The 13,708-nt window shown below is 39.5% G+C and overlaps 2 protein-coding genes across 4 annotated transcripts in view; both read right to left on the reverse strand.

Moving 5' to 3' along the window:
- Positions 1 to 731, reverse strand: part of Ccdc138 (coiled-coil domain containing 138) — a 63,328-nt gene extending 62,597 nt beyond the window's left edge. For both annotated transcript variants that reach the window (XM_042266538.2, XM_076557229.1), the window contains exon 1: positions 581 to 731. In XM_042266538.2, coding sequence (XP_042122472.2) covers positions 581 to 673 — 93 coding nt within the window. In that variant the 5' untranslated portion in view covers positions 674 to 731. The remainder of the gene's footprint in view (positions 1 to 580) is intronic.
- Positions 732 to 2,590: 1,859 nt separating this feature from the next.
- LOC102905087 (E3 SUMO-protein ligase RanBP2) overlaps positions 2,591 to 13,708 on the reverse strand; it is a 54,130-nt gene continuing 43,012 nt past the window's right edge. For both annotated transcript variants that reach the window (XM_042266065.2, XM_076557227.1), the window contains 6 exons: positions 11,208 to 11,409; positions 8,698 to 8,799; positions 7,035 to 7,180; positions 4,787 to 5,060; positions 4,202 to 4,536; positions 2,591 to 3,834 (listed from right to left, as the gene is read on the reverse strand). In XM_042266065.2, coding sequence (XP_042121999.2) covers positions 3,529 to 3,834; positions 4,202 to 4,536; positions 4,787 to 5,060; positions 7,035 to 7,180; positions 8,698 to 8,799; positions 11,208 to 11,409 — 1,365 coding nt within the window. In that variant the 3' untranslated portion in view covers positions 2,591 to 3,528. The remainder of the gene's footprint in view (positions 3,835 to 4,201; positions 4,537 to 4,786; positions 5,061 to 7,034; positions 7,181 to 8,697; positions 8,800 to 11,207; positions 11,410 to 13,708) is intronic.

The raw sequence follows: 13,708 nt of genomic DNA on the forward strand, positions 1-13,708 counted from the left end.
AAATACCTCAGATGTTTTTCTGAAGACAACATTGTTGTGCTTTATAAAGCCTTGAATTTGCTAGGCTGTGAAGTAGTTTCTCAACTTAAATGTAAACTCCTAACTCTGTTATCAAGGGAGGTGTGATAATAAAAAACGAGTCTCGTGGAAACTGCAGGGCTGCAATTGGTTTCCCCGCTTCAGTTCTTCCAGCATCCATGGGAGGTTCGATCTAGCCAGCCTCTCACAGACTGACATTAAGCAAACTGCCTCAGAGGGGGTCCCGCAGCAAACCTGGCAAGACGGCCCTGGTGAGTGGCGCATTCAGGAGAGGACTACAAGAATGCACGCTGCCACAACTTTCCTCTAAGTTTGCAATGACTTGGGAGCAAGAGGCTTTCCGGAAAGAACTACATTGTCTTCTCCGCCTGCTGCACTCGGGTCCCCGCCAGCAGGACCAAAGCCACGCCACGCCCGTCTCGGCGGTTTCCCCGACGGAGGCGTGGTCGGGCGAGCCGCCCAGAGGAAGGCAGGCCGGAGCCCCCCGCCCGCCCGCCCGCAGCCGCCCAGCGGAGCACGCCGCGGCCTCCGCTCCCCTCACCTCCACGGGGCAGCTTCCCGCCAGGCCGTAGCGGCTTTTGAGACGCTCCACGACCATGTCCTGTCCGGGTGGCTTGACCACCCTGCGGTCCATGGTGGGTGGCTGACCGCGGTCGCCCGGGGAACCGCGCTCCTGGCCGCGTCAGGGAGGGCAAACGTCACGACGCCCGGCCCCGCCCCCGGGGACGCCGGGAGCCAATAGGAAAAGGGTTGTGAAGGCGCGCGGCAGCCCGGTTCCTCTTTGTCCCGTTTAGTGTCTTGTCCTATGGTTCCAAGACTCCCAGACACCCACACACACACCCCACACCCCCGCAGTGAGTGAAGTGAGAAGGGAAAAGCGGCATTCCACCTTCTCCTGCGAGCACAGGCCCGCCCGGCACACCTGAGGGCCACCGTGCTCCCCAGGGCCTGGGGCCATGTGGAACATAGGCTACATTTACTGTGCATAGAACTTGCCCAAACACACGTCTCATCATCAAAAGTGGCTTACTATCACGGAAAAACCAGGACATGTCTGAACGCTAGGCACATAAACGGCAGCAAATTACCTTTCAATTCCTTTGCCTATCTCCATAGGTGGTGCAATAGGGCACTAAAATAAATTTGGGATAGTCGTGGAAGGTGGAGGCAGGAGGACTACCTGGGCTACATGGTCATTATCAGTTGGACAGCTGCCTCAGCTACATAAGGAGATCTACCTCATGAAGTCTAAAAAACTCCCTGTAAACATGTAGTTTGGTTTAAAACAAAAACCTCTTTCCCTAGCCCCACAGCGCTGTGTTCCACCTTACTGTGATACAAGCTTGTACTTTTACACTGAGATATTCTAGTAAGTGCACATGTGGGTACCAACCACTAAATTCTCTAGCTTACTTTTAACTTTCCAAAGCTGATACTTTAGCAAGTAGACAGCAAACTTACTGTTTAAAAAAAGTTACTTAAAGAATACTTTTTGCTATAAAATATCATCTAAATTGTTTTATTCTGGGGGTGTGGAGGCAGATTTTAATGAGCACAGCAAATCTAGCCAGTTGGAAAAGATAAACCTATCAATGTGGGTTTGTAACATAACAAATCAAACTGTTCTGAAATGTATCAAATATCTTATAAAATAACTGAAGCTTCTTTTAAACTTCTTTGTTGGAACTGGATAGCTCAGCCATTGAGAGCACCGACTGATCTTCCAGAGGACTTGGGTTCCATTCCCAGCACCCAAAATGGTGCGCCTCACAAACCTTTTGTAACTCAACAGGTTGGAAATATCTCTGTTATTAATGCCAATCCTGGAAAAGTTAGTTTAACACACCATTTTGTCAAGTTTTTGAAAGATCTTTAATAATCCTAATGGTTTGAAAAAGCAAAGTAAGTGTAAAGTATCTCTTAAAAAGCATTTGCTACCATGCACTCTAAGTACATGCCTGTAATCCCAGTAGAGGTAGTGAGATCAAGAAGAGTTGCAAATCCAGCCTCAGCTACAAAGCAAGCTCAAGGTAATCCTGGGCTATAGGAGATGACTTTTTAAGAAGACATTTCCATTTTACTTAGATTAAAATGATGTTGTCAACTTCTCAGCTGAAAAGTTTCAATACTTTTACATGAGTTTATATTACACAGGTTTCCGAAGAAGTCACTAAATGTGCATGGTTTTCTTTACAAGGCCAACTTGAGGTAGGTTTATTTCATGTACCTGGCTGTGGAATGAGCATTTTTTAGTGATGATATTCCATAATTCATTACACAAACCATAACCTTCCTTGCTCTCTTCTAATAGTTGAACACAAGAAAATAGAAAGGACTCCAGACTCACTTGGAAAACAGAGACTTTTATATCTAACTAGATTCCTTAGTTCTGTACCAAGTAGGCCATGAGAACATGCTGTTCCTTTAACAGTCTGCCTGTTTGACACAAACCACATCCAAGTACATTTTCAGGTTTATCAGTGTTGGCCTTTAACAGATCTCATTTTCCATCTAGTCACAGAACGAACAGACAACTTAGATGCACAAGGAATGAATGTTTTAAATGTCATGGCTGTTACCAATTATCACTTTATTTCTGCTACAAAATTCACCAGAAAAAGGTACTGCAACAATCTAATATAAAGCAAATCTTTAACCAAAGAACATGGTATAGATCTTTTAAAAATATTCATACTTTATCACAAGAACTAGAGAAAAATTCAATTCTATCATCAGGACCAAGCTGAAGTTTCTGAGGTAGTAGAGACAGGTAACAGAAAAGCGAATGGAAAGAAGGAAGAAAAAAGGAAGGGAAGATGGGAGGATGGGGAGGAGGAGAGCTAACTAAGGAAATGATCAACTTATTTAAAATGTAAAAATTAATGTCTTCCAAAGGGAACTACATATCTTAAGAAAAGACAGTATTCTACTTCAAAGCTAACTGTTAACTATACAGGAGCATAAAAATGACAGAAGAGCACTTTGGTTAACTCCTATCTTCTGTGGCTCTATCCATTCAGAAATGAGTCTATACATAAATGAGCACACGGATAGTTAAGATTACCATATATATATTTCAATTCTAAAATAAAATTATCTGAGTTGTGGTCCCCTTATTCAATGGTAAGTACCATGCAGGAAATCCAAATATCTTAACAGGAATTAAAATAAGATTGCATATATCATATTCCTTCAATAGTCTGGGAAGCTCTATTGCTTTTAACAAAATTAGTATTAGCCATTCTAATACAGATATGTCAGGAGTACATAAACACAAGTACACCTGAAATACACCAGTGTTTAAACTTTTATTTCATACCATGCAAGATCAATTATCACACATTAAAAAGTGACAACAGCTATAAGCTACAATTTTACATTTATACATTGGAAACGTCTGTTTTCAAAAGGTGAACATAATTACCATATTGCCTGTAACAAGCATCAATTCAACTGTTTATATAGATTAAATTCACTATGAAAATTATTTTATAGCTGTCCACATTCTGTGATACTAATTCTTCGACTAACAGACCCTTTAGGAGAACCAAACGATTCAATCTTTCTCACAGTATCCATGCCATCCTTAACAAATCCAAACACTACATGCTTAAAGTCCAAATGTTCTGCTTTCTTCAGTGTTATAAAAAATTGAGAATTGTTGGTATCCCGGCCCCTATTGGCCATGGATAGTAAGCCAGGACCAGTGTGTTTCACATTAAAGTTTTCATCTTCAAATTTATCTCCATAAATGGACTGTCCTCCTGTTCCATCATGTTTGGTGATATCTCCCCCCTGTAAACAAAAAAAAAAATATTTCCATTAATACTGACTAAAACATTAAAATACACAGAAATCATGACAGAGTAAATTCCAAATGCCCTATTTCTTTAAAAATACATTTTGAAAACTAAGAAATACATGTTTTGAGGGGAAAAGGTTTTTCCCTCATTCTGTTTCTAGCATGTACCAAACATTAGAAATCTGGAGCCTGTCAGTCTACATGTTTGAAAAGGAATCGAGTGTCAAGTTCAATGCCAACTACGGTGTGGGAAAGCTGAAAATTCCCAAGATGAGAATGAGGGCAAGAAGAAAGCCTTCCTGAGTTGGTGTGGTCTAGTCTGAGCAGATTTAACTATGATGGATGTATAGTGATACTTACTTGGCAAACAAAATCTGGAACCACTCGGTGGAAAATAGAGTTCTTGAAACCAAAGCCCTTCTCTCCAGTGCATAATGCTCTGAAGTTCTCTGCAGTTTGAGGAACGATATCTGAAAATAATTCCATGACTACCCGTCCTAGAGGTTCACCATCCGCACAAACATCAAAGAACACCACAGGATTGGTCTCCTTTGATAATTCTGCTGCAAGGGATACTTGTCCATTTTGGAGTTTCAATATATTTTGTTGACATTCTTCAAATTTTTTCTTAAAACACTCAGTCATTTCCTTTGTTTTAAATCTCACTGCCAGCTGTTCTACCTTTGCTTCTCCATCTATGGGGGGGTGGGGGGGGAGAGAAGGAGAGAGACCTTAATATAAAGTAACTCACAAAGCATGTATATTTTATAGATTTCAGAAAAGTCAATTGTAGCACGATCTTAAAAGGTCTTGTTAATGAAAACAAACCCGGAGCCATTGGGATGAATGCTCCCCAGATAAGTTTATTAGGATGCACAATATATTGGGGAACACAATATCACCACAGTCAATGAAATTAAAAGGCATTTGAAGGTAGTAACTCACCAGCATAATCTGAAGCAGTCCACACTAAAGCATTATTTGAAACATTTAAAGGTTTTAACTCCATGGCTTTGGTAATAACATGGTTTGCACACACTTTAAAAACTTGGTCTCTTCTCATTAGGATCCGATAATAATTCTTCATTGTATGCCAAAGAATCTTTATATCTCCAATACCTCTCTCCTTCCACTGACTGACATCTCTATCCCATCTATAAAGTTTGGCTCTTTCTTTGAACAGAATTTCTTCATCTTCTTCTCCAGACTTCACTTCTACCTATGAAAACAAATGAAAACAGCTATTACATAAACAGCTGTTTATAACAAATTCCATTAACCAATGCCAACAGGTTTTACAGTATCATGGTAACTAACAACACCCTAGACTAGTAATATATCTGACTTGGTTAAGCAGTAAAGATGTGATTTATCATTAAATATTTTTCTATTATATAATACCTTACTTTTTGTGAAAATAAAATGCCTTTAAAGGTCAGAAGAGGTTTCAAAAGTGCTGGTTCTTGCCAGGCGGCAGCGACAGACGCCTTTAATCCCAGCACTCGAGAGGCAGAGCCAGGCGGATCTCTGTGAGTTCAAGGCCAGACTGATTTAAAGCGCGAGATCCCAAGACAGGCACCAAAACTACACAGAGAAACCCTGTCTCAAAAAAACCAAAAAAAAAAAAAAATAGTGCTGGTTCTTACCAAGCATGGCAGTATACACCAATAATCCCAACATGTGGGTATGGAAGCAAGAGGATTAGAAGTTCAAGCCAAGCCTGGGCTATATGAGACCAGAGGAAATGTGGTTCTTTGCATCATGTGCAGCAATCCTAGCATTCCAGAGCTGAGAAGCAGGAAGATGACTACAAGTTGGAGGCCAACCTGGGCTACACAGTGAATTACAGGCCAGCTAGTGCTATGTAACAACATGCTGTCTCAAGAAAAGGCCATTTCTTTCTGTACCATTTATTTTTATTTTATGTGTATGGCTGTTTTGCCTGCATGTGTATCTATGTACTGCATGTATCCATTGCCCCTGAAGCCAGAGGAGGGTATCAGATCCCTTGGAAGCAGAGTTATAGGCAATTGTTAGCTACTGTATAGGTACTGGGAATTAACCATTGAGCCATCTCTCCAATCCTTTTATTATTTCTTTAAAGATGTATTTTATTTTTAATTCTGTGTGGGGAGGGGAGGTGGGGGTTATGTGTGCATGAATACAGGTGCCTACGAGGCCAAAGGCATTGGCCTCCTCTGGAAACTGTGAGCTACATGGCATGGGTGCTGGGAACCAACAAGAATAGTACACACTCTCTACCCCTGAGCAGATCTCTGCAGCCACAGCAATGATTATTCTTAAAGTGTAATAGTAACTACTGAGATTGAAAATGGACATGATAATTTTCCTAAAACCACACTCTTCTCTATTCTGTCCCTAAAATTATTTTATGAAGACAAACATGATCTCCTAATGGCATAATAAAAATGCTTATGGCTCAGCAGGATGGCCAGTTAGTACTTGCAACCTGTATACATACTTGCAATTCTGACAACCTGAGTTCAAACCCTGGAAAGCTATCCTGACCTCCACATAGCACCGTGGCATATACATACCTGCTTGTATCCTCTCATACTCACTGTGATATGTGCACACCTACTTCCTTTCTTCCTCACTCCCGCCCCACTATCTAAACATATACACATATAGACACACAAAATAAAAAAACTAAAAAGAAAAAACAAAAATATTTCTAACAAGTGCATAAACAACTTACACCAAGCATCATTTACATAAAAACTCCAGGGCAAAGGTGAGTGCACACTTGAGTGGTGTTTGCTAACATGAGCTAGCAATAGATTAAATCCCCAGTACTACACATGAAAAAATTCAAAACAATTTCTCCTTAAAGTCTAGAAACCTGGGCTAGAGATATAACTCAGCAGTTAGTAGCATTGGCTGCTCTTACAGAGGACCTGGGTTCAATTCCCAGCACCCATATGGAAGTTCAAACTATCTGTAACTCCATCTGTATGTAACTCCAGTCCAAGGGGATATGGCCTCTGCAGACAATAGGCACACATGGCACACAGACATGCATGCTCACAAAAGGCGCATACACATAAAATAAATAATAATTTTTAAAAATTCTGAAAATCTCATGTTTAACTGTTCTGGGAAGAAATGTAGGTAGCAGTATCAAAAAGAAGAATTAACTTAGGGCAAATGTGTACACTTTGGCTCCACTCACCTCTGGCAGGGAGACTATGGGTTCGAAATGAATATCTTCACTGTGAACCACTTCCTCATCACTGCCGTCCTCATCTTCACCACCTTTACTTGTTGACTGTGTGCCGAACACAGCTGCTCCAGTATTTGCCCACTGGAAATTTTTATCTGATAAATAAATTAGGCTATTTAAACTGTGAACTTTTTGTTTTACATTTTGTAGATTTTGTAGATGACTTCCCAATTATTTCATAGGCACATCAAGTTTTCAACAATGTCTTAAACATACCTATTTGAGATGTTTAAGATAATAATATTCTGACAATTTCAACAACTATGGAACACAACTGATTGCAGCAGACTTACAGGATAAAATACTAATTTAAGAAAGTACAACCAGGCATAGTGGTGCACACTTTAATCCCAGCACTCAGGAAGCAGAGGCAGGTGGGTCTTTGTAAGTTCAAGGCCAGCCTAGCACATAGGAGTTCTAGCCAGCGAAGGACAATATAAGAACCTGTTTCAAAAGACAATTACTCGGCATAAGTAAAACTATAAATTCTAATGTAAAATCCTATCAATCATTTCTAAAGTTTAAAGCATTTCTATAAGTAGCATGACCTGTAAAATATATAAATACATGCCTGGACTACCAAGTGAGTTCCAGGAAAAGGCACAAAGCTACACAGAGAAACCCTGTCTCGAAAAACCAAAAAAAAAAAAAAAAAAAAATATGAACTATATTTTAAATTGTACTATTTTAGTATTCTTCAACAACTTTTCTTCTCCAAACATCTTATACAATCATTTAAATGGTGCTATATTCACAATATGAAAGCTCTTATGAGTAAATATAATGAAGTGTAATGCTAATAACACTTGAAACAAATAGCACCCACATGGCAGCTCACAACTATCTGTATGTACTTAACTCCGATTCTAGAGGATTTGCCCGCCAAAGGCACTGCATGCATATGGTGAAAATACATACATACATACATGCAAGCAAAACACACACACACACACACACACACACACACACACACACACACACGCGCGCGCGCGCGCGCGCGCGCGCGCGCGCGCGCAAAACCTTTTTGGTTCTTTTTTTGAGGCAGGGTTTCTCTGTGTGTAGCCCTGGCTGTCCTGGAACTAGCTCTGTAGACCAGGCTGGTCTTGAATTCACAGAGATCCACCTGCCTCTACCTCCCAAGTGCTGGGATTAAAGGAGTGCACCACCAGGTCCAGCAAATAAATAAATCTTAAAAAAATAAACACCACTGATAAATGAAAAAGAATACTAATTAGTAACTTACTCTAGCACAATTTGCACAATCTAATACAGAGATCCAACTTGTCTTAAAAAATACACTCACAAATCCTGAAATATTAACAAATCAAATTTAAGAACACAAACATTTAAAGATTCAGTGCTAAGTTGGGGTTATTCCAAAACTGGAAAACATACCTGTATATGAGGAAAGGAAGGGCTAACAGTATTGACTTAAGTTGGAAAATCTTTATAGCTATTATCATCATCAGTAATCGACTGTGTAAGTCTAATTACTAAAACATTAGACAAACCAAGGACAGGGCCACTACACTCAGTCACACCATGAAAAGGACTGCCTTTTTCAGTTACACTTGGCTGACATGATCATTAATATCTTTCCTCTTGATCTTACCTTTAGTACCAAAAGCAAAGTCCCCAGAATTGCTTGAAGCCAAGTCTGCAAATGACAGCCCTGTACCACTTCCAAATCCAAACAAAACAGTTTTACTTTCCCCTGCAAAAAGGAAAAAAACATTTCCTATTTAAGTTAAGATAGACTTTAAGATATACATCAAAACCTTACCTAAGACCCAAAAGTAACAGGACTCTCTGTACTCCAAGTGAAGGGATGTTATAAACTACATTTTTAAAATTTAGTATTTATTCTTCTAAAATGCCTTCAAATTCCAAGACAAATTTTTGAGTTTTTTTTTTTTTTTTACAAACTACATTTTAAGTTACAAAATACATTCAATTCTAAACTTGTTTAGTAACATTGAACTTACAGATTCTATTCACAATCAACAGGAATTCTAAACCAAATTCCCCTCAAAAACCACCGCACTGCAGAGCTGCCCACACTAAGCTACGTAACGGGACTAAATAGTTTCTGCTTTGACAAGTTCTTCTATTCTCAAACAAGCAAAGGCAAGGTCTTCGAAGAAATCTGTACCAAACATTGTTTAAAGATTGATTATTTTTAATTGTATGTTTATGTGTACCTGTGGGGGGGTAGATGTTCATCAGTGCAGGCTCCCGAAAAAGCCAGAGTGAGGGTACTAAATCGGCTGGCCTGGAGGTATAGGTGAGCTGCCTACCATGGGTGCTGGGAACTGAACTCAAGTTCTCTGTAAGAGCAGTAGGCACTTGTACTAAATTTTTGTGTTTTCTTTACTATAAATATGCCCACAGATTTGCTCATTGAGGTTTGGAGGCCTTCTCTGAACTCCACCAATGCAGTTTCATGATCTCTGAAATTGTTTTGGCCTACGTAATTTTATCTGAAAATGTAGAGGTTTTGGTTGTGAAATTACTTTTTTGTCCCAGTATATTAAGATTCTTAGGTGCCCATAAATGTACTATTGGTGACCTAAGTTGGGACTACTTCTGGAAAAAAAACAAAAACATAAACAGGTAGTATAGATACGGTCCACATATAAAGAAATACAATTCACATACAGTTCGATTGGCTTTGAAAATTACAAATTTATAAACTCAAGATCCATTTGCTTTTGGGATACCAGCTTACAAGGACTCCAATTTGCAGTAAGGCTTGTTAAGAAAGGGAATGGCTCAGTTGCCTTTAGCCTACTGGCTATGGGTGGGTTAGGACTTCTGTTGGTCTTTTCTGTGTCGAACACACAGATTGCAAGCCCAGTGCCACTTTGAGATCTTTGGCAGCAGTTAACTCCGCAACCCACACACGATTGAGCCAGTATGATAATGAGTATTCAGAGACAGGTAATGCCTGGGGGGCACTCACCAACCTAAGACAGAGCACCTGTGTGGCCTGGGCAGGCGTCTCCATGACGGGTAAGGTGACCTGCTGATGTCCCATGCAACCCAAGTCAGAAGCTCATTTTTTAATAAAAGGGGGACCTGTAGGGCCCTGGCCCCCGTTTTGGGTAACTGTTGCCTTGCTTGCTAACCTTGATATCCTCCCTATGCTAATTCCCTGCTAGGTTCCACCCTCCTGAATGCTTAAGAGAAGTTCCTTGTCTGTGTATCGTGCATAATGGGCATTAACAGCTTAGATGCAAGATTGTAAAACATTGGTAGCGAACTTCTGCCCTCTGGGGTTCTCCCATTGTGCTGTAAGCCTGTATTTAAGACCTCCTACCTCCTTCAATAAATGACATTCAGCAAAAAATAAAAGAAAAGAAAAAAAGAAAATAATAAAAGAAGAGGAGGAGAAGTAGTACACACACACTATCATCAAAAAAATAACAGGGAAAAAAAAAAGAAATACAATTCACAAAGACACTTCTTCCAACTTAGAAAAACTGAGACACATAGTAATACAAATAGTTAATTACTGTAATTGACAAATTAGTAAGTTTTGAGGCTTGTACATATTTTAATATCATAAAAATATTAAGCTCCTACTATAATGATTCATAACTAAAGCACTGTGAATATGAGTAATACTAATATAACTCAACAAGTCAATTAAAAATATTATATAACACCAAGAAAATGACCATGCAAGTAAATTATTCTCTTTTATGCAGACAGGTCAATCATAATGCTTTGTATTCCCTAATAGCTTAAAATCAAATGATAGGCTGGGTGTGGCAGTGCACACCTTTAATCCTAGCACTTGGAAGGTAAAGGCAAGTGGATTTCTGGTCGGCATAGTGAGTTCCAGGCCATCCAGGGCTATACAGAGACCCTATCTTTCAAAACAAATAATAATAATGAAATAAATAAACCAAATGATAAAAATGTTATTACTTAGTGTTTTATTTACTGAGAAGGCAATGACTTGATTACTGTGACAAATACATTATGCCCCTATATATACCTTAAACATTTTCAGCTAAGTTCTTAGAATCAAACCTATCTTTAAAAGTCTATTTCCTCAAACATACAGGCAGTATCTTATATATTGCACAATATAAACACATGACCAACTCTTCTTACCTTGGCTTGGGAATTCCGTGTCAGTTTCTTTTCTAGTACACAAATCTACAGGCTTGTCCACAGTCCCAGAAACCGGGGATGAGCTCCCCAATTTGGTGTTAGAATCAGGTTCTTCAGACTTACAGACAAAAGAGCTTGTCACGCCAGTCTCACCTGCAGACTCACCACCGACTACACCAGTTACTTTCTCACTCTGGGATTTCTGCACAGAGGAAAGAATAAAACGCTATACCATTAAACCATCCCCTTCTCCCCACAAAAGAAACACAAACAGAAAATTAGTAAGCACTTCTATAAAGTTTGGTGTGTGTTTTTTAATCTTTCCAGTAATCACTGAAAAGGAGGAAAATGAACAGTCATGAAAACTAGGAAGGGACAGGGAAACTAAAAGTAATCAGTAAACTTTGACCCAATCACCTCACTGATTAAATGACTGTCAAATGGTCTGAGCATTAGTGAAAGGATTCTTCAATCAGGGTCGTTTTGTTTTTAATACAAAACTCACCAGGGGTTGGGGATATGTCGCTAGCAGAGTGTTTGCAGAGCAACTGCAGGGCCCTGGGTTTGGGCCCATGGAAAAGGAACACACACAGGACATTAACAGAATGATGCTCAGGGTTTAGGAGGAGGCTAGGAAGTTGGAGGGATTGGAGGCATAACAATAAACACAAATAAAAGGTTAAAAAAGGTAATCTATCACACTCATACACAAAAAGAAGGCTGTATCTTTATCAAACAAAGCAGATTTCAGGAAAATTTCAAGATAAAAAAAGTGATCAAGATGAAAGATCAATTTACCCTCCTAGAATGGCAGGGTAAGAACCGTCTCAAATATTTTTCTCCATGAAAACACAGAGAAAGATGACCAAAATGAACTCTTTCATCCACCCTGGGAATTAACCAAAGAACCACAACAATCCAAGGAGTTGTCACCCAACTCTGACCGGGAGTTAAGGGAAGGCCTGCTTTTGTAGCACTGGCCTACTCTTGCTCCCTTTTCTGTCCACCCAACCCCCTCATCTCAGGTCTGTAGTAGTTTATCAACCAAGAGCCAGACAAGCACAAAAAGATGATGTTTGCCAAGCATTTGGGCATGACAGAGGAAAAGGGGCTGACAGACAGAACATGAAGGTTTTTAAAGCAATTAAATCATTCTGTAGGATATTAATCATTAGATATTTGTAATAATTCATAAAAAAGCACATGGAGCAATGTAATTATATAAACTATATATATATACTCATAGACCATAATTGAATTAAGCTATGAATCACTAAGAGAATGCTATGTACAAAGTCACCATTTTTAAATGGCATACAACTGTCTAATGCATGGGTCAAAACTAATTGCAAGTATTCTGACCTGAATCAAAATAACAACAATACACCTAACTAGTGCTTACGGGACAAGATCATTTGTATAAACAATGAACATGCTCTGAAATCTGTACTCATGCTTCCACATCAGAGAAAAAGAAAAAGAGCAAAGTAAACCCAAAGCAAGAAAGAAATAATAAAGAGCAGAAATCACTGGAATTCAGCAAGGGGGAGAAATGAAGCCAAAGTCTATTTATACTGTGGGGGGAGGGGGTCAAGAGCCACAGAAAAGATAAAGAGCAGGAATGGGAAGAGAGCAACCGAACAGAACAGAAAACAAGACAAACTCATGAAACTGATGCACTCTCTACTAGATCAATAAAGAAACAGCAAAGAAGGTAGGGTAGTTCAATACTGAACCTTCCAGCATTAAGAGACTGACGATGAGCTGGGTGGTGCTCGCCAACACCTGCACTGCCAGCCCTCTAAAGATGAGATGAGAAGGTCCCAGGAAAGTCAAAGCCAGTCTGTACTACAATGTGAGGTGATCCTGTCTCCAATACCAAAATTCATAAGCCAAAGTTTAGTCTACAAGTTTACAAATTTCAATTTGAGAATTCCTTCAAAGACATAATCAGAACTCATTCAGTAACAAAGAGACAAATAACCTAACCAGACATTCCACACAGAACCTTCCATTTATTCATTTTCAAGGTCTTAAGAAATGTCCTGTCCTAGTACGGTTCCTTTAGTTAGAACTATCAAACACTTAAGGGGAAACATTAATCAGACAAAAATCTCTTTTAGAAAATAGTTGCACAGAAAAGTACTTCCCAACCTATTTACTATATACCATTAACTTTCTTTTTAAAGGTGAGATTCATTATGTTGCCCTGACTGGCCTGGAATTCAGAGACCCACCTACTTCTACCTAGACTTAAAGGTGTGGATTACCACTCCCAGTCCAGTATTAAGTTTTAATTTTTACTTGCACTGTGTGTGAGAGATTATGCACAAGTGAGTTCAGATACCCACAGAGGCCTGAAGAGGGTACTGAGCCCCCTGGTAGTGTTGTGTAGGCTGACTGGCGTGGATGGGTGCTTTGACTGAACTCCATCTATCCAGCCCTGATACTAATTTTTATATGGAAGCTAAAGCTAATACCGAAACTACTCCGACAGTATT

The sequence above is a fragment of the Peromyscus maniculatus genome, chromosome 21, assembly GCF_049852395.1.
Source record: "Peromyscus maniculatus bairdii isolate BWxNUB_F1_BW_parent chromosome 21, HU_Pman_BW_mat_3.1, whole genome shotgun sequence".
NCBI classification, from domain to species: Eukaryota; Metazoa; Chordata; class Mammalia; order Rodentia; family Cricetidae; genus Peromyscus; species Peromyscus maniculatus.